The sequence below is a fragment of the Augochlora pura genome, chromosome 2 (assembly GCF_028453695.1).
Source record: "Augochlora pura isolate Apur16 chromosome 2, APUR_v2.2.1, whole genome shotgun sequence".
Lineage (NCBI taxonomy): Eukaryota > Metazoa > Arthropoda > Insecta > Hymenoptera > Halictidae > Augochlora > Augochlora pura.
The window spans coordinates 19,026,947-19,051,261 of NC_135773.1; the positions used below are offsets into that span (position 1 = coordinate 19,026,947).

The 24,315-nt window shown below is 40.6% G+C and overlaps 1 protein-coding gene and 1 long non-coding RNA gene across 7 annotated transcripts in view; both read left to right on the forward strand.

The window, feature by feature from the left end:
• LOC144477002 (putative glucosylceramidase 3) overlaps positions 1-23,873 on the forward strand; it is a 63,309-nt gene extending 39,436 nt beyond the window's left edge. For 2 of the 6 annotated variants that reach the window (XM_078194386.1, XM_078194394.1), the window contains exons 2-8: positions 9,293-9,363; positions 9,475-9,817; positions 9,970-10,232; positions 10,301-10,732; positions 10,813-10,889; positions 11,009-11,283; positions 11,370-11,521. In XM_078194386.1, coding sequence (XP_078050512.1) covers positions 9,318-9,363; positions 9,475-9,817; positions 9,970-10,232; positions 10,301-10,732; positions 10,813-10,889; positions 11,009-11,283; positions 11,370-11,472 — 1,539 coding nt within the window. In that variant the 5' untranslated portion in view covers positions 9,293-9,317 and the 3' untranslated portion in view covers positions 11,473-11,521. Of the gene's footprint in view, positions 1-9,292; positions 9,364-9,474; positions 9,818-9,969; positions 10,233-10,300; positions 10,733-10,812; positions 10,890-11,008; positions 11,284-11,369; positions 11,522-20,747; positions 20,835-21,224; positions 21,326-21,569; positions 21,641-21,751; positions 22,095-22,246; positions 22,510-22,577; positions 23,010-23,085; positions 23,163-23,275; positions 23,551-23,636 lie in introns of those variants that run through there. The other 4 variants (XM_078194413.1, XM_078194422.1, XM_078194403.1 and 1 more) reach the window with 4 other exon arrangements.
• Positions 3,137-4,526, forward strand: LOC144476337 (uncharacterized). Its single transcript, XR_013495002.1, has 3 exons — positions 3,137-3,273; positions 4,006-4,086; positions 4,205-4,526. It is a non-coding gene; the product is annotated as an uncharacterized LOC144476337 (long non-coding RNA).
• Positions 23,874-24,315: the final 442 nt, after the last annotated feature.

Genomic DNA, 24,315 nt, shown 5'->3' on the forward strand with positions numbered 1-24,315 from the left:
TCAGACTCGTGACGAACATTTCGAACATAATTTAATAAATGACTGTTATTTTTTCTAAATCGAAACAAAACATAAATCTTCTGTCGTCAGAATCCGAGAATGAAAATAACGAAAATAATCAGGAAACAAAAATCCTCTCGTTTTATTAAAGAAATTATTGAAGACGAAGAGGTACTAATTAACGCAGTTCTGAAAGAAATCATAGTGCAAGGGGTTAAATGTGAGGTGTATCTTACGAGAGCAAAAATAATTCAGGAATTAAAAGAAAATATTCGTTATGAAATTGAGGTAATTCCGATGGATATACTAACAACGTGTATTGAGAAATATACGAAATCGCTTGGAACAGTGTGTACACAGTGAAGGACACCATTTGAACGAAATTATTTTGCTTAATTAAAATGGCATTTCGGTTACAGGTATTTAAAAATAAATATCTTGTCACATACAAATTCCTTTATCCAAAGGAGCAGCAGAAAAGTTACAAGTATATTTTGTTTTTTTCCTTTTCTAAAAGAACAGATAAAAAAGAGAGATCTCGTTCCGGACTTCTACGATTGGAACACGAGAAATCTCGTAAACGGTTGTTTAAGTGTTAAGAAACATATTAATCTCAAAACTAAACAATAAAATTTACATCCAGTGTATTATCAAGCGTTCACTGCGGCAGTGCTGAGTCTGTTTTCGAGGAAACTGAAAGCCCTCGGGAGTTAATCAAACAGTTGATGAATTCATCGCTGAATTTTTCTGGGCAAATGTGTCTTTTTTTCGGCGCGCAGGCGCCTTTATCTATGTATTTATAGATTAAAACACAGCGCGCGGCGCGAAGTGATTCCGCGGCGCGGTGGCCCCAGAAGCGACATTGCATCGAGAAACACCATAAATAGGAAATGCATGCAAACTGCAAGGGAAACGCGACGGAGTCGGATGACACCGGCAAGTAAAACTTTGCACTTTAAGAGACGGCCGCCGTATTGAAATTCCTAACGTATTGCATCCACCTTATCGTGCCGGAGCCGGCTCGGCTCAGTCCTGCTCTTCCATATTAGGTGCATACGTTGCATCTACTCATCGATGCGCATCACCCTCGCTACACAACATACGTATAATAGAAACGCGCGCTTTCCTTTCCGACACGGGACCGCTACTATTGCATCTGGGGCCGTTGCGCAGCTGACTTTTTTGCCAAAACTTTACTGCACCCATCGACATTTTTCGTAAGAGCACTGACTCGGGTATTTTCACTTCGCAACTATAAACACTAGTGCAGTCGAGTTGGGTCTGAAAAGCGATGTAAAACGATTGATCGCGAGCACACAACGAAGATAAAGGCGCGTGACCGGATGGTAAACGAGGAAGATGCATCCCTGTAGTCGGCCGGTTGTTATTACCGCAGGGTAATTGGATTACCTTGGCTTTGGATAGGTTGACGCGACGAGGGTGCGGCTTGATAGAAATTGAGAGAGGTTTGAGATAGTTGAGAGAGAGAAAACGTATTGGCATAAGTGGCGTAGCGATTCGCGCTGAATCCGTAATGAGAACGAACTGAAATCTCGAAACTCTGATAATAAGGAATGCCGGAGTAGAACGGTCGGCATGCGCGAAAACAAACCACTGGTAATGATCGAAGTTTGTCGCGAGGCCACTCGAGGTAATGGCGGCTGGTTAGACGTGGTCAAACGCAACCCTCCGCAGCTCTCTGCAACCATCGGGATCACAGGATTACGTAGGGATCCAGAATGGCACGGGACGCGAACGATTCGTTCAACGAAGTTGCTCGCGCGAAAACGGAATATCGTTCGGGTTTCTCCCGTGACCCCACGATCGTCTCCTTTGTCGACTGATCTAACCGATCGTTCTATAATTCACCCTTGACACACATTCAGATTTTCAACTTCGAATCAACGTTTAACTACGAAGTTAACAGGAGCAACGGAGGCGGTTACTGTTAGGTGACCGACTGCTGTGTCTTTGATTTATTTTTTGTTTAAAATCATGACGACGCGAGTCACATTTTCCTCGTTTTACTCGCACGAGTATGGTTTATTGTATAATATTGTATAATTCATTTGTCGTTTTAATATTACAGCAGTTACAGATTACATTTTATCACTTTACCGACCGACTATTCGGCCGTGAACATTTTCATATCTTCATAAGATTAGCAAATTATTGGTTGTCATGACAATAGATTCGCAAACTACCAATCCGGGGAAAGAACCAATTTATAGGCTATCGGTAAAGCGTTAAGATATAATTCAACGTTACATTTATCGACCAAGATGTAGTAAATCTTTTAATTTTGTTTATTGTTGGGTAGAAACATTTCATATATCTTATTCGATGCATATTCTATCCCATGAAACATATTTCACTTTGAAGAGATTCGGGACAAATGCGAGGAAGTTACTGGTCCAATGAAATGTTGAAATACGAGCAGCAGCGTTTCTATAGAGCCCGAATACCGTGCACACGGTCTGATAAAAAATTTTAACAATTTTCAGAAAATTCAATATATGTATACCGAAATGTTCGTCCGCGCAAAACTCTCTCTGCTGCGGGTAGTTGCGCAGCGTAGAATTTCGTTCGTGATGATTAAAATAAATCCGGCTACAATTACATCTGCAATTTTAGCGGGATTCAAGAACGAGATATAACGAACAGGTACGTCTGAAAATTATTCGCGGAGTACTCCATCGGGCAGGATACGGAAATTAGACGACCTTTGCTTCGATGGAACCGAAGAGGTTGACAAGTATATTAGCATTGTCCTTAACTTGGCCAGCTAAGTAAGCTAACTAGTAATTTCATATGATAAGTAGCTCGACAATTTTGCAAAAAGCGACCAAATACTTCGAAATAAAGTTTCGACCTCGAAATAATAAAAAAATATCAATTCTGTTACGCGTCTGACGCGTTATCCGACAGCATATCGGCATAGATAACACATAACGAATTTTTAAAATATTATGGTCGAACAATTTTTTTTGTCACTTTCTTTTTTTGGTCACTTTCTTTTTTTGTCGAGGAATAGAATTTTCGTTCGTATCGGCCATGGATATGCAAAAATAAATGCCCGCGATAATACCGCGAATATATTAGCCGAATGATCTTTAAAAGAGACGTGCCTGCTGGTGATGAGCATTCTCTAGAACGCGATTCAGTCGAACGTCTCTCATTGTCCCGATCGTTAGTTACCAAATAGAGGTGTGCAAAATGGCTTACCGTGGCAACGCAATCTTCGTCCTCTTCGCTGGCGCTTTTCTGACAACGGTAATTCGTCTTCTTCCAAATTTTTCTGTTTATTCAAGCATTTGCGAAAACGATCAATTTTATTTCGTTAACTTGTCTTTTTCGTTTCCGTTGTCAAATTCTTCGGACATTTTTAATGCGTTGTGCTTCGCCTGCGCATTGTTCTCATAAGTACATAAAATCTGCAGTCTAACGATCGTAGTACCTTAATCGAATAGTATGCTAAGCTCGAATAGTAAGTTAAGGTTATATAGAATTTCGGGCACAATTATCAATCCGTTCGTAATTTTACGAACAAAAATGGAATCAAAAAGTTTTACCACCTCTGCAATAGGATAGCGGAACCAGTTACCGTAAGGTGACCAATTGCTGTGTATAATTGCGGGCATAATTAGCTTTATATTGAATGAGACATATTACATTTTTTAATCATAAACTAAATAAAGAGATTAACAAAATGTAACATGTCTTATCTGACAAGTATAAAGTTAATTATGCTCGAAAATGAACCAAAGGCATAGCAATTAGTCGCCCCACAATAACCGGCTCCACTACCCTATCAGAGAGAAAAAAAACCGAATAACGTCAGTTTTCTTTTGACAACCCAGTAAAAACACGGTAAAAGATTGATTTACAATCCTGCGACGACACATTTTAGAGATTAAGGAAAAGATCTTGTTCCAAATGCATTTTTACTATATTAATCTTTGCATCCTGCTAACACGAATCTTATTGTTGACTCAATGGGGGCAGCTGATCGGCACGACCGTGGCCGCGTCTACCACTCAGAGCTCAGCTTTATCAGGGCTGAATTTAGGCGGAACCGTCACCGCCGTACGTATATACAAGAAACTCGCTTAGACCTGGAAATCCGCTCATTAAGCAAGATTCGATTAATTGTTTAACCCAGAATGAATGGGTGTCTATAGTATTCACTTGAACGTATTTACAGATTCTCGAAGAACTGGCCCCGCTGATTGCGACTTTGCTGAATGGAACTGTTAGTAACGTCAGCGATATTCTTGAAACCGTGATCAGTCTGCTTCAAGTTATTGTGAACAGCCTCCTGGTTCATAATCTGTAAACCGAATTGAAATAATACGAGTAGTATTATGTGGTGCCAGTTTATCTTACCCCTTTTTTGAACTGGTCAACATGATCCGTCCCGTAATATATATTCATATTATATATGTATTCTGTATTTGAGAATTATTAAGTCATGTTCAAATTATAAAGGGCGCCGATACGATTAAATAAATTCTTTACTGCAATCATATTATCCACCGTGTCAAATTCAGTCCTGTCATTTCTGTAAATAGACTTCGGATTCCATGCATTTATGGCAACACATCTTACACCGTTTTCAACTTGCTATAATTAAAAAAGCAAACAATTTATGTGTATCTTCTATCTACTTCGTATACTATTTTTCACATAATATACGCTGCCTACGTGCAAAGCAACACATTTATTCAATTATTTATTTATTCAGCACTTGACTAGTCATAGCCTTTTGTACATATGTGTATACAAAAGTACACGTAGGAAACGAAAGAGGACGATATTAAACAAAATAGTAGTAAACCAGTATAAGATAGAAAGAAGGAAACTATACCACCCAAACGGAACCAATCCTACTTGGACGTTAACAACTGTACTCTGTTCTTTTTTTCAACGAGTATGTGTTGTCAGTGAAAATTCCCATTTGCTTCCCAACATAATGATTAGCTAAACTCTCCACTCGGTTTGTTGGATTTAATCGAGCACTCTGTAAAATGTCTCTAACGGTTGACAGTTTTAACATCGTCTCGTTGCTCGCGCATATCCGAGCGAATTCTTTCACGCTGCTGTTTTCGCGGAACGTGCAGGTTTCCGGAAAGCAAGGAGCGTCAATAAATACCCCGCACTGGTTTTTATTCGATTTTTCTGGCGGCCCGGCACGCGGTGAACGCGTTAAACGTGCCCCGATGAAAGAATTCGAAACACAGGACCGGCCGACGCCGATTTCGAATTTCGATTTCGAGCACCGCGCCCGGGGCTGGTCGCAATCGAGTTTCGCGAAAATTCGTTGCTCGACGCTTCGAATCGGCAATGCGCGCTTCGCGCTATTATGCGACACGTTTCAATGCGCGTGCGAAATGGAAGAAAGGAGCGCGTCGTCGGCCGGCAACGAGCGAATTGTTCTCGGGAAATCGACTAAATCGTCGCACGTGGCCGCAATACGCGTTACCGGTCGCCGCCGAAACACTTGGAAAATCGAGAAAAAATTCGGCATATTCGAAGTGTGCCCCGCTCGTAACGCCGGTCGAAATCAATCACGAACCCCCTCTCTTAACCGGGTTGCGGTATCCTGGTCGTATCCTCGGCTCTACCACCCCCCCCCCCCCCTCCCGAGACCTCGAACCCGTGTAAATACACGGTGGCGCGCAACCTATTGCGAAACCGAGGCGCTTAGGTGCTTAGGTAAAAGTGCGTCGATCGCTAATGAACATAGATCCCCGTGGGAAATGAAAATTGACGCACTCCGGTTATAGGGATCCGGGTCTACGCGGGATCCGCTGTTCGTTCGATGCGCTCTTTTGTATTCGGTAGCCGGCATTCAACGCGCGAGCCCACAGCTGCTCTCTGTTTGGCCGGAATTCTGTATTCTGACGTTGATGACGAGACATGATAGATGCGTCCCCGCATCCATTACGGAAAGTTGGACCGCAGAGATCGCGGGACGGAACGCGACTCTTGATGCCGGGGCTGCTCCGCGGAACCGTATACCGTGTGCGCGCCATATGTACACCGAGACTGCGAGTATGCTCTTCGCCTTGGTGATCGTACTTGTGGATAGAAAATTCTCGCATTACGCCCCCCACCCCCTTTCCCGGGTCTCTCCTCGTGTGTCGCATCAGAACGATCTCTTCTCTGCCTTGATTCGCGTACGTCCGCACGAAATATCTGATAACCGTTACAACGAAGGAAATACCATTAGCGTCGACTGAAAGCAACGCTGAAATTTTCAGAAAGTGACGGAAGCGAATATACTCTTCAACGCGTGCCGTTGATGTTCCTCTCGTGTCGGCAATATCTTGTACGGTGCCACATGAACTGTGTTCCTGTTAATCGCTGTCGCTTAAAATCGCAACGCTACTATTATTTTCGTATCGCCGGATCGGGGATTTAGCGGACGCTTTACTTTCGGCGGGGTTTGCTTGCCGCTTAATGAAATTACTTTATTCTGTTATTACCTGTCGTCCGGTCGTCGATACGGAAAATTATGGAGACAGAGGAGCGCTTTTTGCTCCGGTTCATTTAAAGCTGCGCGAAAACCATGCACGACTTCATAAATCATTCGCCGAGCGGAGCGCAGGAAAAATAGATACGCAACCCGTAACGTAAATTTCCAGAAAACAAACGCCATTTTTCTCGATCGCGGACCGTCGAAGACCCGTGAATAATTTCTCTGTGAAGTTGTTTCCTTTGTTGCCGTTTCCCATGCTCCACGCAATATTTTTCGTCGGATCTCGACTCGTACCCTACCACTATACAGATGCACGTAGTGTTAAGGTGCTCGCGGTGTCGTCCGAAATTGACTCGGCTTCGCGGTTGTAAGGCGCGAAGTTTTCTTTTATAGAATATACGGCACTCGACGCGGCACGGTAGTTTGACGATTTAACGAGGAACTGCCTAGATGTATTTAAGATATTGTTGCGTGTGTTCTCCCGGAGTCTCCTTGTGAGACCTTCGTTCGTATGTTAGCGGTGCGCCGAAGTATTGAGACCGATGTGTCTCCTTGAAGGTTTTGAAGAAGAGTGTTGTTTTCGAATCGTTCGATCGTCGAACTCGGGATTCGTCTGGGGGTGTGGGCGTTTCTGCCTTTTGGGGGTTTCCTCGAGAATTGCATTTCGGTATGATAGAAGGGCACTGATTGGCCTTTGCCGATTGTTGTAGAGTACCAATCAGTGCCTTCTTTAACGCGGCGACATCCTCTTGTCGCACTGGGAGCGTGTTTCGTTGTATAGAATTTACAACGCCAAAAAGTGCTACGGGAATCGTCCAGGTCAGCCTTGGACGGTTACGGTACCGTCGCGTACTCGAGTAGTGTGACCCTTCGGATTACCCGGTTTATAGCACGTCCCAGCTGTGGGCTTCGAAAATGCAATTAGGCAGTTCTCTTAGAAATCTTTAACTTTATGACACGTAATGGTTATTGAGGAAGGCGGTAATGAAATTAACATGATTCTGATTGCCAGATGTAGAAAAAGCCTTCTTCTCAAAAATAACCTTCCTCGCGTCCGTGTCATAAACCCCATCGGCAGAAATTCCAGGTGGTTCCGTCTTCGGGACGGAACACGTAGCAACCCGAGTAATCATATGCGATCGGTAATCCCATGCAAGCTGAAACTTTCACAACCACGTCACAGCCACGCACAACAATTTTTCAAGTTTAGAACCTTCCAGTATTCGATGGGAACTCGAGCCGCTCTCCTCGCACGCATTTTTCCATCGATCGAAGATCGAGCCGTAGGAGGGTGTTCATCTCACGATTCGTTGATATTTATAAAGCCGCGGTGGTCGAGCAAGTTTAATAGAGTCGTAGGCAAGCGAAAGCGCCTCGTACAGGCGAGAGCCGTACGGAAAGGACGTATTCGGATGTAAACTTCCGGGGAAACTCGGGAACTCGGGCCAGGAGGGCACTCAAAGTGTCTAAGGAACTTGAACGCTTCCCAACAAGACCGAGCGAAACGAAGGCGACGCATTTAGTCACGCGCCGAGTATCGATTTTAATATCTAATTCGAACGATCAACATTTTCCGGCATACGTAACTAACAACTTGCATTACTGAATATAAATAGTAACAAGGTAATTTTCATCTCTAATATTAGTCGTGCACAGATAATACGTTTAACAACTCCCTGAACTTGTCAATAGGAGTAATAAAGATGTTGAGCTTATCAGAGATTTTATTAGCCTTGTTGCATAATCTGGCGTTTTTATCGTAATGCAGAAGATAGTATTGATGCACTGAATTAATTAATGAATTGTTGAGAACTTTCTATAGAAATAAATTTCTCGAAACGAGTCATCTCTCCTACAACGTTAGAAAGAATGATAGAAATTCATGTCGTTCAATAGTATTACACGCTTATCTCTGCATGTGTATGCAGAAATTAACCTTGTAAACCTCCCTGAAAAGGATTGTCTGAATGATATATCTACCTGTTTACTACCATTTGTGATATTTCATTCAGTTTAAGTAAAGTCTATATGACTGTAATGTGACATCGTATTATCAAGATTACATATTAATTTATATTTCATTTATTGCATTTTGATCATTAAAAACATATCCTCAATTCATTTCGTACTTTTGTACTCGTTACAACACGTATCGATTCTCGATATGTTTTCTTAATACGTGGAACATATTACGAAATACATGAAACCGAAGAGCATCGAAAATGATGGATAAACTAATAAAACGGTTGGCGAATTACTCCAAAAAATAATTAGAAAGAGTGGTGGATACATCGACGAAAAGTAAATTCAATTTTGTTTTATAAAATTTACGTTATTTTTACTATATCCTAGCGAAAGTTAATCTTAACAGACGAGCTTCTCTTTTACGTAATGCACACTGCCGTTCAAAAGTATCGGGACACTTATAAAAAATTCAATAAATATGAAAAACCGATAAGAAATTATTTTAATTCTTGAAAATCATTTTAACATTAATTACATTAAATTGTAACACGTCCCAATACTTTTGAAGGGCGATGTACATTATGTAAAAGATAAGCTCGATTGTTGGAATCAACTTTTGCTAGATTTTGTAGGACTAATAAAGACGATTTATTATCTAAACAGAGATGAGTCAAGATAAAACAGCGATTAAATAGCTGACAGGGCAAATAAATCTGTGAAATTTAGGAAGACGCTTTCTAAATGGCGGATAGATATTGGAGGCGGAGCCTGTTGTTGAGTTAGAATCTGATATAAATAGGATGCGAGCACATCTTACTGTCTCCATTCACACGACCGTGATTACAGGTGCTATCGAGGAGAGGCGGAAATCATGTGGAAAGCTGTGCTCTTCCTCGGCGTTTTTCTCGTAATCGGAGGTATGTATACATCTGAACGATTCTTTACATAGACGTAGAATTATACGGTCCCTCATCGAATTTACATGGTTAAAAATAAACCCAACTAACATGGTGTGCTGTGAATCGCAGGTAAATCGCAGGAATGCGTGCCTCGTTCGTTCGGAAAGAACAAGATTGTATGCGTTTGCAATGCGACCTACTGCGACGAGACGCCGGAGAGAGTTCCAAAAGTGCCAGACGATGACAGTTTCTACTGGTATGTTTCGACGAAGGATGGTCGACGAATGAGTTTCTCGGAACAAAAGTTCGGCGAATGTAAAAACTCGCCAATCTCGCTACTGAACACCGTCACCTTCAACTTGGACAGCACGAAAAAGTACCAACAAATTCTAGGATTTGGCGGCGCGTTTACCGATGCTAGTGGTATACATATAGCGTCAATGTCGAATGATACTCAGAAGCAGATACTAAAGTAAGTTGTACAGCCAAACGATTATGATCGGGAATTTTTTTCTTTGTTATACGCGGAAAATCCTAGAAAAGCTCGGGGAAACTTATGTTTGCATAAGGATCCGCAGTTCGATAAAGTTGCCGGATTAATTGGAGGAACGCGATCGTTTGCAGAACATATTTTGGGAAAGAAGGAAGCAGGTACTCGATAGGTCGCTTGCCGATCGGTGGTACTGATTTTTCGGTGAGACCTTACACGTACGACGATTCGAATAACGACGTCACTCTGGCGAACTTCTCACTGGCTGAAGAAGATTACGATTACAAAATACCGTACCTGCAGAAAGCGTTTGAACTGCAACCTGACTTGAAACTGTTCGCCACTGCCTGGTCTGCTCCACCATGGATGAAGACCAACGACGAGATCAACGGCTTCGGTAAGGATCTCGTTATTCTTTCTATTACAATGAAACGTGAAAATAACGCCTTTCTAATTGTTCAACAGGTTTCTTGAAACCCGAGTATTATTCGCTGTACGTCGATTATCTCTTGAAATTCTTAGAGAGTTATAAAGCAGAAGACATCGATATATGGGGCATATCGACCGGCAACGAACCAATAAATGCATACATACCTTTCGATCGTTTGAACACCATGGGATGGACATCCGAAACCTTGGCCGACTGGGTCGGCAATCATTTGGGACCAAAACTGGCCGCGTCCGAGTTTAACAAAACCTTAATTTTAGCTCTCGACGACCAAAGGATCTTCCTCCCATGGTTCATACAGAGTGTCTTCAAGGACGCAAAGGCGAAACAGTATATCAACGGTGTTGCTGTACACTTTTACTTTGATTCTTTTACCTCGCCGTCTCTGTTGACCGATACGCACAACGATTTCCCAGATAAATTAATTCTGATGACCGAGGCATGCACAGGTACGAGCCGTGACAGTAGTTGTTCTAATAGTTTCTTAACATTGAGCAACACACAGTGAACTAGTAATTGGTTTGACTAGGAACCGGACCGTTCGTTAAACACGTGGACCTCGGACAATGGAGTCGGGGAGAAACATACTTTTTGAGCATACTGCAGGTGCGCAACAATTATATTGTTCGAACCGACATAGCTACTGTCGCTTATATTATACAATATTGCATTACAAATGTTTTCGCGTTGCAAACGGTGATTATTCGTGCTATCGACGTTTTCAGTATCTGAACAACTGGTCGGTCGGATGGATAGACTGGAATCTTGTGCTGGATGAAACCGGTGGACCAAACTGGATCAAAAACAATGTTGACTCACCCATTATCGTAAACGCAACATCCGACGAATTTTACAAGCAGCCAATGTACTACGCTCTGAAGCATTTCAGTAGATTCATCGAGAGAGGATCCACCAGGATATCCATCGATGACAGTCTCCTAGTTAAATCGTCGGCGTTTGTAACACCGTCGAACGAAACCGTCGTCGTGCTTTACAATCGGTAATATCTAATAACGTCTAATGTTTAACGATTTTCCTGTAAAATTGACTCGATTGTATTTTCATCGATGTTTTACTGTGTTACAGATTGGACTTCGCAAAGAACGTTATCATCAAAGACGCAAAGAAAAAGGACCTCTGCCTGGAACTACCGCCAAAGTCTATGAATACTATCATCTATAAGCAATAGTATTACCAATGACAATAAAAAACAGCTTCAAATTGGCCTGAAACAAAAAGGACTGTATTCTTCCTCCTTACTATCTCCTCTTCGCGTTTATCACCTACTCGACACAATTATTAATTATTAGGCTGTGCATGTTATGCCAAATACTGCTGCTGTTGCGACGACGGCAACACCGAAGGTCGAAAGTGCCTAGCCATCCCATTAATTAGTCATTAAGTCATAAACATGCGAATAGACCGGCAATAGGTAAAAAATCATACGAACGAAATCACTTTACGACTACCGTACTTAACGAAACTCGACTCGACGAACGGACAACACGTGCAACCGACCCACAGTACCGTTGCACGGACAACCGTTCATAATTTTTACAGCAACAAAGAAGACGACACAAACCAGAACTTTCTACCATATTTTCCACTCCTCATTCCAAGTTTCTTGCGACACACCCGCCTCCAATCAAAAACGCTTCATTTCCTCCACCAAAAACTACCCTCCGCCAATCAACGGAAAACCGAGGTGACAACAGGCAGAACACGACGAACGAAAGACAGCTCAAAGGAAACAATTCATACATAACGCATTCATAACTAAGATCAAACGTAACATTCATACATAACGCATTCATAACTAAGATCAAACGTAACATTCATACATAACGCATTCATAACTAAGATCAAAGGAAACATTCATACATGACGCAATCATAACTAAGATCAAACGTAACATTCATACATAACGCATTCATAGCTAAGAATGAACGTAATATTCATACATAACGCATTCATATTAAGAACGAAAGTAACATTCATACAGAAATTTTTATCAGAAATTTTTATGGATAGAAAAAAATTGATAATAAAGATTATTAGAGCAATAATTATAAAAAATCTTATAATTAGTAAAAAATTAATTATGTATATTTAAATTAAAATTTATTAATTGGAAATTAATTGTAATATTTATACTATATACATAAAATTAATATATTCATCAATAAATTATAATATAAAGGATGAGTCAAATAACATCAACAAAATGTCAGTATCAAGAGGCTGCTTCGAAATGAAGATGATGCATTTTTGAGAAATGATTATTAATTCATAACTAAGAGCGAAATTATAACTCGAACATAACGCATTCAAACACATTCAGAAATCGCGAACATTATACTTGTGCAGTGTGTAAATAAAGTGTAAATAGAAGCAAGCAAGCGTCTGTATCACTACGGCATGGTACCAACCGCGTATACAGCTGCCGTGGTCAATGTTTAATGCCACCTTCTCCTCTACATGATAGCAGGGGAGCCGCGACAGCGGGTCGGAATATCGAAAGTCGCGGAATAACAGCATCTTGCTTTGAATACAAGAAACGAATGGCAGGGCTGGGATAATTTTGGAGCGAGAAGGAAAAGGAAGGGAAAGGCAGGGAAAAAGGGGGGAAAAAAAGGAGGATCGTGCGTTATTACGTGCACACGGTATCTAGTCACCGAGTAAATATGAATGGGTTTAATATTCCGTAAGCACGAGAGAGCCACTTTTTAAAGTTCATGGATATCCTGCGCGTGACCAGAAAATATTACAAAGCCCCATGGAACACCACCGTTGAGACGCTTCGCTAAGGAGGAGTCTGAAATTCGATGGTACATGTAGAAAAGACCGCGTTTCCTGCTTCGAAAATCCGCCCTTTCGAGATCATTTCTCGTGTTTTTCCTCGAGTTTTTCTGCGTTACTTCTATACATTGACCGTAATTTATATATTTCGAGAAAGTGGATGTCGATCCTTAATTTAAAGGCAACGTCTTTTAAAAGAGCAGACGTCTGACAATGCTGTATTTTGTGAGTAGTCTTCGCGCGTGCTTGCGTTGGCGAAATAGCACAAGATCGCGCAGACGTTTGTTATCGGCATTACAAAACTGAAAGCGGTACATCCGTGTGGGCTCTCGTTGCGATTATCCGCGAAATTAACGACCCTCGGCCGCGGAAACGCGTCGCGTCGACTGGCGAGTGGTTCTTCGATAAATCACGGAAGAAAAGTCCGCGAGCACCTGACGACGTGGCGAGAGGGTGCTTTCTTTCGAAAGCAGTGACGCGAACGGACGTCGAAATCCCTTCGAAATTACTTGCGGCGAGGGTTTTATGCGGACGTTGAACAGATTGTTTTGGGACACGGACGGTTCGATAAGTGGATAGGATACGAAACGATACGGGGAGAGACCGCGGGCTTTAATAAATCAAAGAGTCACCCCTCCGTGGAACGGAACGTTACGAGTTAGGCTGGAACCGGTGATATGATCCGTAAAAGGCCGAATTTCCGGGAGTGCTCGTCGAAGGAAGTCTACCCCGTAACTCGACGGCTTCACCAACCGGTGGTTACTTAGCGCTAGATTCACGGAGCAATAAAAGTCGCTATCACCTTATCAAAATAACAAGAACGTAAATCAATTTCTCGTAAATGAAATATATGCTGGTTATCCCAGCTTTCGTCGACCAAACGGTGTCAGCGCCTCTACGTGCGAAAGTGAGATATCAAAGTAGATTCAAAGATAAGAAAGTAACAATATCATAGACTGAGAAATATTTTGTTAGAAATTTATAAGAAAAATAGGAAACAACAATGCATTAATCGGGTATATTTAATAGTATAATTAAATGTATGTGTTAGCTCGATTTCAAAGTGTCACGAGTTTCTGAAAATGCAGCATTGACTATGAAATATTGAACGTCTTAGTTTTATGTCGAATGAAAATCAATACGTTGTTATTTCACGTTTTTCTTATAATTTTTTAATAACGCATTTTTGAGCCTATGTTTATACGATGTTTTTCTTTTGCTATTTTCGACTTATAATCGAACGAAAAGAAACTGGAACACCCTGTACATATATCAATCTAGAGACGTAAATCAACAAAGAATTTATAATTTACACGCAAAATAGAATTCACTTTGACGCGAAAATTCAGAGTTGACGTTCACGTATGTCATGCATAATCGCGTAATTTTCTTATAACTTTAGTCGCGCAGGGTAAGAAAGAATTCACGGTCTAAATTCCGATCGAATCGGGTTACTTGGGGCTGCAACGGAATCAACGTGGAACAAGTGGAATAAAATAGCGTAACTCAGCCGCTCCCATAGTCGCGCCAAACTCGGCAATGAATAGGGCAGATGTCCCAGTTTTGGTGACCCGGATTAAAAACGCATACAAAAAGAAACATGTTATGTATAAATTGATGAGCTACATTTTTTTATTATGTTTACCTATCAACATGTATAAAATATTTCTTTTTCTATACGGTTTTAATCCAGGGACACGAAAATTGCGACATCTGCCCTAATGCACATCTATCTGAAAGCTTGTCGAAGAATCGACAATTATTAACTGATTGTTAACCGGTCTTTACTGACCGGTACCCCATAAAACAGCAATCGGCTTTTATCAGCGATCGTTAGCCTGTTAATCGGTTGTCATAATGACCAATAAATAATTTGTTATCTATTATTGACATAAACGTGTTAGATTGTACTATTCTAAGCGCCAATATCATTGTATAATTTTTGAAATATTAGATACCTTCTGCGATTAATAAAATAAGTAAAATAAAGATAGAAGCTAAAATTTAACATTGTAATACTGTATTCAATATTATCATATAATTTTTAAATATTAAATACTTTTCGCGATTGATAAAATGAATAAAATAAAAGTAAAGCAAGCATTGTTGAATGGTAATGTTATGAAAATAGAAAAATGTTAGTAGATTCAATTACCCTATAATAGTAGAAATGTTTACAACTGAGTAAACGGTCGGTAATGCATTACCGTAAGACCTCGCGTGTCTGAACATGCATACAATTCAGAGTGCATGGCGCGTAATCATCGTGACGTAATGACTCAAGATAGGGCAAATGCTACCGTGAACAAAAAGTAAGGTGAATTTGTTTATAAAATGTAAATTCTTTATTTATGCTTACAAATCAATTTCATCCCCTTCAAAGTAATCCCCGTCCGATAAAACGCACTTTTGCCAACGCTTTTTCCAGTCCTCGAAACAGTCGGAATAGTCTTTTTCCGGTATAGTCTTCAAGACCTTCTTTGATTCGGTTTTTATCTCCTCAATCGTGTGAAAACGGCGTCCCCGCATTGGCCTTTTGAGTTTGCTGAATAGCCAGAAGTCGCACGGAGCCAAATGAGGCGAATAGCGTGGTTGCGGAACGATATGAGTCGAGTTTTTGGCGAAAAAGTCGCGAAGAACCAATACAGTATGACATGGTGCATTATCGTGATGACTTTTGGTTGTTTACAAAAACACGTGTAACTCGGAGATAATTAAACCTTTTGACAAACAGATGCTTGGCAAATGTTATAGACAGTCCTACCAACCTGGGAAAAAAAAATAAAAAAAAATAAATAAAGAATGTACGTTTTATAAACAAATTCACCTTACTTTTTGTTCACGGTGTTATGTCTTTCCTTAGACAAAACGGAGCGAAAACAATTTTCGGCGCACGCATTCTGCTTCATTCTGCGTAGCCTGTTGTCGCGCAACGTGGTAGACAACATCCCGTGGTTATGCAAATCGGCGAGCAAAACTTTTTAATGAAAATTTGTAATCCCGAATTTTCTAAGAACTTGAAACTTTCATGGCGCGATGAAAATGTTAATCAAACGGTGTCCCGGCGGTTCGGCGTAACATCGAGTATTTAATGTGGTTTGTCGTTTGCATTCGAATGCGTCTCCTCCCCCTTCGTCGTCCGCCGTTCATTTGAACGTACCAGGAACGAGATAATAAGGAAACGGTGGACTTTCCTGATGTAACGTCCTCACATTATCGATTTAGGCTGGCGGTCGAAAAATGTTTTACACGTTTTTAGACATGCTATCTAAAAGCGATAACGCTAAACCTATTGATTATTAACATTAACTGATATGTGCTCACCTGAACATAATACCTAAATAATTTAGGTTATGGATTATTCATTTTCACTTCAGCTCTGTTTTTCCAATCCTATCATCGGCATTGAAGACTCTATATTTTTATAACCGGATGGAACCCATGAATTTTTGATATTTTTGCGCCCTCGAGTATTTATCGATGAACAAGTATCCAACAATGGATGAATGCCCGATAAACAGCCTAACGGTTTTAGTCAATATTTGTAAGTTCGCGCAGCAAAGTTGAATTTATTTCGACGACAGTAATGTTCCGCGTTAAATACGCTGTTCGGGTTTCTCGCGAACGATCCGACGTCTCTCGTTGGAAAACTGCTGGCAAGTTTCCGCAATAAAATGTCGAAACGAAATTTTCGTTTACATTCGAAGAACCTAATACAGGCTAGAAACTTAGGTCGCCGGGTTAATATCAAGCTAACCCCGGGTCACCGGGAGGATTTCCCCGAAAGTGCCCGTGTAATCGCCTGCTAGAGTTTAATATAAGAAAAACAGGAGGAAAAAAGAATGTTATCCAGCCCGGGCGGATGCTTGGCGGAATTTTCCCGCGCCATTCCTTTTCGCTGGTCGAAACAGTCCTTTTATTAAGTAAAGTTCGGCAGACTGCAGAACTCATTATCCGTGTAACCCGCGGCGCGCCGATGGAAAATTTCATTTTGAGATCGTTATCCGTCGCAATTTGCGCGGGACCCTGAAAAATCTCGTTGTTGTTGTCCCCGCGCAACCTGCTTGTCTAAAGAACCGGACTTCCGGAAAGTCAAACGGATTTCCATGGTTTTTTTTACCGAGCAAACTTTCGATCTGCGCAACCTCGTCGTTTTCCTCTGATCGTTCGTGCTAAGAAACGAATCGACTCTTTTGCAGCTGAACGCTGTTCTACAAGCGAAATATTTCTTTTATCTTTTCGTTTGAAACAATTTCGATCTCCGTCGAGATTATTTTGCATAAATTGCATTAAATCGCATTAAATCGCACGTGTGCAGCAGACGTACAGACAATTCGGTTGAAGAAAATTATATTAATTTTATGCGAACCGTAATTTAAAATTATAATACCTACAATTTATAACCTTACTATCGTGTATCTCGCGTATTAATCAAACATTTGCAAACGTATTTAGCGTATGAACAAACGCAAAGACGGTTATTTATTGATTATGTTTTTAGCTAATGTGTACTATAGTTATAATTGTACTTACTCTAGCGAGACAGAGCACAGCGCTCGTGGTCCTTTATTTCGCAAATCATTGTTAATAATACAAACACTTTCGAAAAAATCCGCTATTTGCGTCGAGATAGGTCGTTCACCTCAGATAATATGTTCGGCCCACTAATTACGGTATCAAAATCAAATCTGGTAGATTTATACCAGAAAACATGTCTTAATTGCAGTAGATACGGGGAGAAGATAAACCGAGGTAAACGTCCTCCGCTGGAAACAGGGAAGGATTGTTTAGAACAACGTGAAAAGACTTTCGTAAAGTCAAACAATTTTTATCACCGAATCGGATTTAAATATCGAAAAGAAGCAAACGCGTGAACACTCTCTGCCGAACGAACGAAATCTGTAGAATTCTGTGGAACGGAGATGAACGGATCGAACATAGCAGACGGTAAATCAGGGATAAAGAATTGGGGTAACCGGGCCGCGGACTCGAGCTGCCGACAAATGCAAAACTCGGCTATGATTCGCTGCTCGGTTTTATTCCGGATAATTTTCTCGACGGTGTTGCGAGCAAATGTAAATTTGATGTCGCCGTCGAAATCGATCGGAATCGTTGAACGCAGCTGCTCGAACCGCGCGTGCGGATCGTTCGTTTCATGTGCCAGGGCCGAACATCTCCGGCGCGACCGTAATCCCGGCCTTTAAACGGTTCAAGAAAATGCATCGCCGTCGCTGCATTTACGCGCGCGGTTACAATAATATATTCCCGCGTTTCTCTCTTCTAAACCATATAATTTTTCACGGGGAAGACGTATAATTTCACAATGGAGATTCAACGATAATATTTTTCGAACAAAGGAGCGGCGCGGCGCATTGTCCTCGGACGAGATTTAATGAAAATCGTTAAAACGGTTCCCGAAATGAAAGAAAACTGCCCTCTCCGCCGAGCCATCGGTTCTTAAAAATATTCGAAACAATTGACTTCGTCAGAGGTGCGACACGAGATCGGCGTGGAATCTGTAACTGTGATTACTCGTATAGGATTCTGCGCTCGTATCGTTCCTTCTTTTCATCGACGACTGCGAATAACAAAGCCCAAACTGTCCACGTTCTGTGGATTCAAAATCACGCTGTGATTCTGAAAATCACGCCTGAATTTCGTGATCTAATCAAGCGGAGTGATAGTTAAGCAAAGGCGAGATGTATTGCGATAACTTTCATATTTTTTAGGTAAACGTATCCCTCGATGCGAAACAAAGTAACAAACATCTGGACGCGTTGACTCGTGGACATACGGTCAGTCCCATAAGTATTCGTACTCTCATTGTTTATAAAAGAAATCTGTTGAAATCAAAGGATGCATGTAAGATTTTGCAATAAACTTTTTATTATCAATGAACACGTGTATAAAGTTTATTTATTCCAAATTATAACCAAATTGATTAACTAATAACAAAAATGTATTGAGTTTACTCCTTGTAGTACGTAATTAGAGTTCACAAAAGTATTCGTACCAGTGTAGATTTTGTCAAAAAATCGCATATTGGAGTAGCTTTTTTACTTGATATTAATTTTTTAATATTTAGTGGGTCCACCTTTATGCCTTACTATATCGTTTAATCGATTTGTCATACTTTCTACCAGTTTTAATATAATATTCGGTTCAATACTATTCCAACCTTCCAAAATTTCGTTTTTTATCATTTGTTTATTGAAAATTTCATGCTCGTGTAGTCTTTTATCTATTTCCGCCCATAAATTTTCTATAGGATTTGTATCTGGATTCTGAAGAGGCGTATGTAAAAAACGGGGAACGTGGTAACGTATCCACTCACTAACAATCTGAGCAGTATTCTTCGGGTCGTTATCGTGTTGGAATATATTGGTCAGATTTTTCCAATTAAAATGATACCAAACACAGCATACTATATACCGTATTTATTCATTATACGAGTCAAGTATCTTATTTTATTTACGAAAAAAGCATTAAAAAACCGATTCATAATTATAAAGGAAGTACTAAAGGCAACGCTACATATGGTATTATGTAATTCGAGAGACAGTAAGTGTAGAGATGGCCTCGCGTTTGAGACGCTAGGCGCAGAGGTAGTCTCGAATTCGAGACATTCAGAATTCTACGCATTTGACGGAGACTGTGGCGGAACATTTTACTGTACTTTTTCCATCAACCCTGGAATTTGAAGAGACCTTGGAGTAAGGATGGTCGAATATTAACACGTTCTATGCCGAGCTATTTTTACTCGACTCTTCCCTATAGTCATTTGTTATTCTACTAAAAGGGCATGGCCGATTAAGATGGTCAAAATTGCCCTTGGAGGTTTCTCAATGAGAAAGTTTATTTTGTGCGTAAGAGAGCTTCCCAGCAGCGACAGGTAACAGAAACCCATTCAACTTCTACATCCATGGACCAGTCCGACGCATTTCAAACCTCTTTGAGTCAGGCACCTTCAGCCTCAACACCCACCAAACCCATCGGCCGTTTCCAGGAAAGAAAACTTTCTCATAAAAGGAAGTCATAAAAAAGAATTGGTTTCCATGACGAAGAGTCATTTCTATCCGTATTTGCTGAAGATGGAAAGCATAAAAGCTAAATTAATGAACTGTAATCTAAAGAATTTTAAACAAAGCCGTAATGACAAACATGCCAAAATTATGTCATGTTTAGTCTCATTTTAATCAGAAAATTATCAGCAATATGTTAAAAAATTCAGTTTTAAGTGGTTATAATTTGGAATAAATAAAACTTTATATATGTGTTCATTGATAATAAAAAGTTTATTGCAAAATCTTACATGCATCCCTTGATTTCAACAGATTTCTCTTATAAGCAATGAGAGTACGAATACTTATGGGACTGACTGTATGTACTGTATAACGTAAGAATACCTTGAGGATTATAATTTGCGAACAACAAAGTTACGCGCTCGCTGCGTTTTACATGTTTCCACTCGTAATCAGTTTGTGTCAACCTGTCGGAGCTGAACTGGCTGCGAACAGGATCACAGGACTCGTAAACAATTCGCGTTTCTACCAAACATCGAGCGATACATAAATACATAGTAAATTCGGATCACTTTACTTTACGAGCAAGGTTACATCGATTAGTGACATGATCTTATCAATGTATATTTCCATACTGAATCAGTCCTGCAAACGCATAGTAAGTAGTATCGCCTTATACTGCACAGCAGTAATCGAGCTGCACGCTTCGACGACGATAACGTGTCACCAAGTGAGTAGCCTTGCACCACTAAAAAATTTCAGTTTTATATTATAATATATTGTTACGGCGGTTGATCATGTGGAGTCGCCGTAATGAAGAAATACTTCATAGTGAATAACCCCTAAGGAGGAACCCCTAAGAAGAAGTTCGGGGTTGTCACGGAATCGTTGAGTCGACAGTCAGTCGAGAGACTCTCTCGAGCTATCGAAGCGAGAGGACGTATATAAATAATAATAGATCCAAATATAGTTAATGTGTTATTAGTTATTGTTACTTTCAAATAAATAAAGATTACACGGGATGCCGCGACGGACGTCGAGAACGCGCAATAATATGTTAGATATATTAAGCTAATTAGTCGAGACGACTGCTCTTTTCCAAGGTTCTGGCAATTGTGCTTTCCCCACTCCGTGGCCAGATCCTCCAAGAACAGAGTTTCATTTTTTGGCAATGCAACAGTCTCGCTTACTCTCCGGGCCACGCGCATAAAAAACAAACAGGTTCCTATTATGAAACATCGTTTTTATACCGTGTCCTCTAATTTATATAATAGTATATGAGCGTATTGATAAGTAAAAACGTTCAAACATTTAGATAATGTTTCCACATCCACTTTCAAATTCTCTAACTATTTTTTATTACATTGTTTGTGCTACTGTTTTAAAGGGGTCACAATTCAGCGGTGTTTTAGAATATTTTTACCTTAGCCAACAGTCTGAATAAGACAGTCAATCGTGATTACAGGTGCCATCGAGGAGAGGCGGAAATCATGTGGAAAGCTGTGCTCTTCCTCGGCGTTTTTCTCGTAATCGGAGGTATGTATACATCTGAACGATTCTTTACATAGACGTAGAATTATACGGTCCCTCATCGAATTTACATGGTTAAAAATAAACCCAACTAACATGGTGTGCTGTGAATCGCAGGTAAATCGCAGGAATGCGTGCCTCGTTCGTTCGGAAGGAACAAGATTGTATGCGTTTGCAATGCGACCTACTGCGACGAGACGCCGGAGAGAGTTCCAAAAGTGCCAGAGGATGGCAGTTTCTACTGGTACGTTTCGACGAAGGATGGTCGACGAATGAGTTTCTCGGAACAAAAGTTCGGTCAATGTAAACACTCGCCACTAGAATTTCTGAACACTGCCACCTTCAACTTGGACAGAACGAAAAAGTACCAACAAATTCTAGGATTTGGCGGCGCGTTTACCGATGCTAGTGGCATACATATAGCGTCAATGTCGAATGCTACTCAGCAGCAGATACTAAAGTAAGTTGCACAGCGAAACGATTATGATCGGGAATTTTTTGCTTTGTTATACGCGGAAAATCCTAGAAAAGATCGGGAAAACTTATATTTGCATAAGGATCCGCAGTTCGATAAAGTTGCCGGATTAATTCGGGGAACGCGATCGTTTGCAGAGCATATTTTGGCAAAGGAGGAAACAGATACTCGATTGGTCGCTTGCCGATCGGGGGTTCTGATTTTTCGGTGAGACCTTACACGTACGACGATTCGAATAACGACGTTACTCTGGAGAAGTTCTCACTGGCTGAAGAAGATTACGATTACAAAATACCGTACCTGCAGAAAGCACTTGAACTGCAACCTGACTTGAAACTGTTCGCCTCTGCCTGGACTGCTCCACCATGGATGAAGACCAACGACAAGGTGAACGGCTTCGGTAAGGATCTCGTTATTCTTTCTATTACAATAAAACGTGAAAATAACGCCTTTCTAATTGTTCAACAGGTTTCTTGAAATCCGAGTATTATTCGCTGTACGTCGATTATCTCTTGAAATTCCTAGAGAGTTATAAAGCAGAAGACATCGATATATGGGGCATATCGACCGGCAACGAACCATTGAATGCATACATACCTTTCGACCCTCTGAACTCCATGGGATGGTCGTCCGGATCGGTGGCCCATTGGGTCGGCAATTATTTGGGACCAAAACTTGCTTCATCCAAGTTTAACAATACTTTGATTTTTATTCTCGACGACCAAAGAACCTTTCTGCCCTGGTACGTAGAGGGTGTCTTCGAGGACCCAAAGGCGAAACAGTATACCGCCGGTGTAGCTGTCCATTATTACTTCGACTTCATTAGTTCGCCGTTTGTGTTAACCGATACGCACAACAAATTCCCAGATAAATTAATTCTGATGACAGAGGCATGCACAGGTACAAACCTTAACAATATTCCTACTAATACTTTCATAACATTTAGCAACAGTAAACTAGCAATTGATTTGAATAGGAGCCGGACTGTTCGAAAAACACGTAGATCTAGGAGAATGGAGTCGTGGAGAAAAGTATTTCTTGAGCATATTACAGGTGCGCAATCATTATATAGTTCGAACCGGAAAAGCTGCTGTCGTTTATACAATATTGCATTAAAATGTTTTCACGTTGCGAACATTGATTGTTTGTACTATCGACGTTTACAGTATTTGAATAACTGGTCAATTGGATGGATGGACTGGAATCTTGTACTGGATGAAACCGGTGGACCAAACTGGATCAGCAACCGTGTTGACGCATCCATTATCGTAAATGTAAAAACCGACGAATTTTACAAGCAGCCAATGTACTACGCTCTGAAGCATTTCAGTAGATTCCTCGAGAGAGGTTCGTCTAGGATATTCATCGACGACGATATCCTAGTTAAATCCTCGGCGTTTGTTACACCGTCGAACGAAACCGTCGTCCTGCTTTACAATCAGTAATATCTAATAACGTCTAATGCTTAATAACTTCCCTATAAAATTGACTTAATTGTATTTTCATCGATATTTTAATGTGTTGCAGGATGGACTTCTCCAGGAACGTTATCATCAAAGATGGAAACAAAGAGGACCTTTGCCTGGAAATACCCCCAAAGTCTATGAATACTATCATCTATGGGTATTAAGCATTACGACTACTAAGCATTACTAGTAGTAATATTAAAAAGCAATTTTAAATTAGCCTTGCACAAAAATGTTTTATTTTCTGCCATGCCTACTTTCTCTTGTACACCTACGTTTTACTTGATGTAATCAAGAATTATTAAACTGTGCATATTTATGAAAATTCCTGCTAATGGGAACCATTCTTAATGCTGATATTCCAGCTATCTTGTTTCGAGTTGCAAACAGGCAAAACAGTTAAATCTATTTCACATAATTATTTAAGCACCGTCCATTAGATTCTGATTTTAATTATATTCACTTAGAGAAACAGTGCGAATGAAATTGAGGAATGCAAAGATCAGCGGCAAGTTTACAAATGAATTCCGTAAAGACCGTAGAATGGACCGGAAATCAATGGGATCGAAACTTGTTTTTTGATAGTTTCAAGTTGAAAATAATTTTCTATTAACATGTGAAATACTTTTTTTCTACTTTCCACCGCAGCACGCGCATGGAGAATCGTCTATACATACAAAGGCCACTAAAGCGAACTTCTTCCATGTGTTTTTGGGGGATCTAAATGGATAAAAATGTGG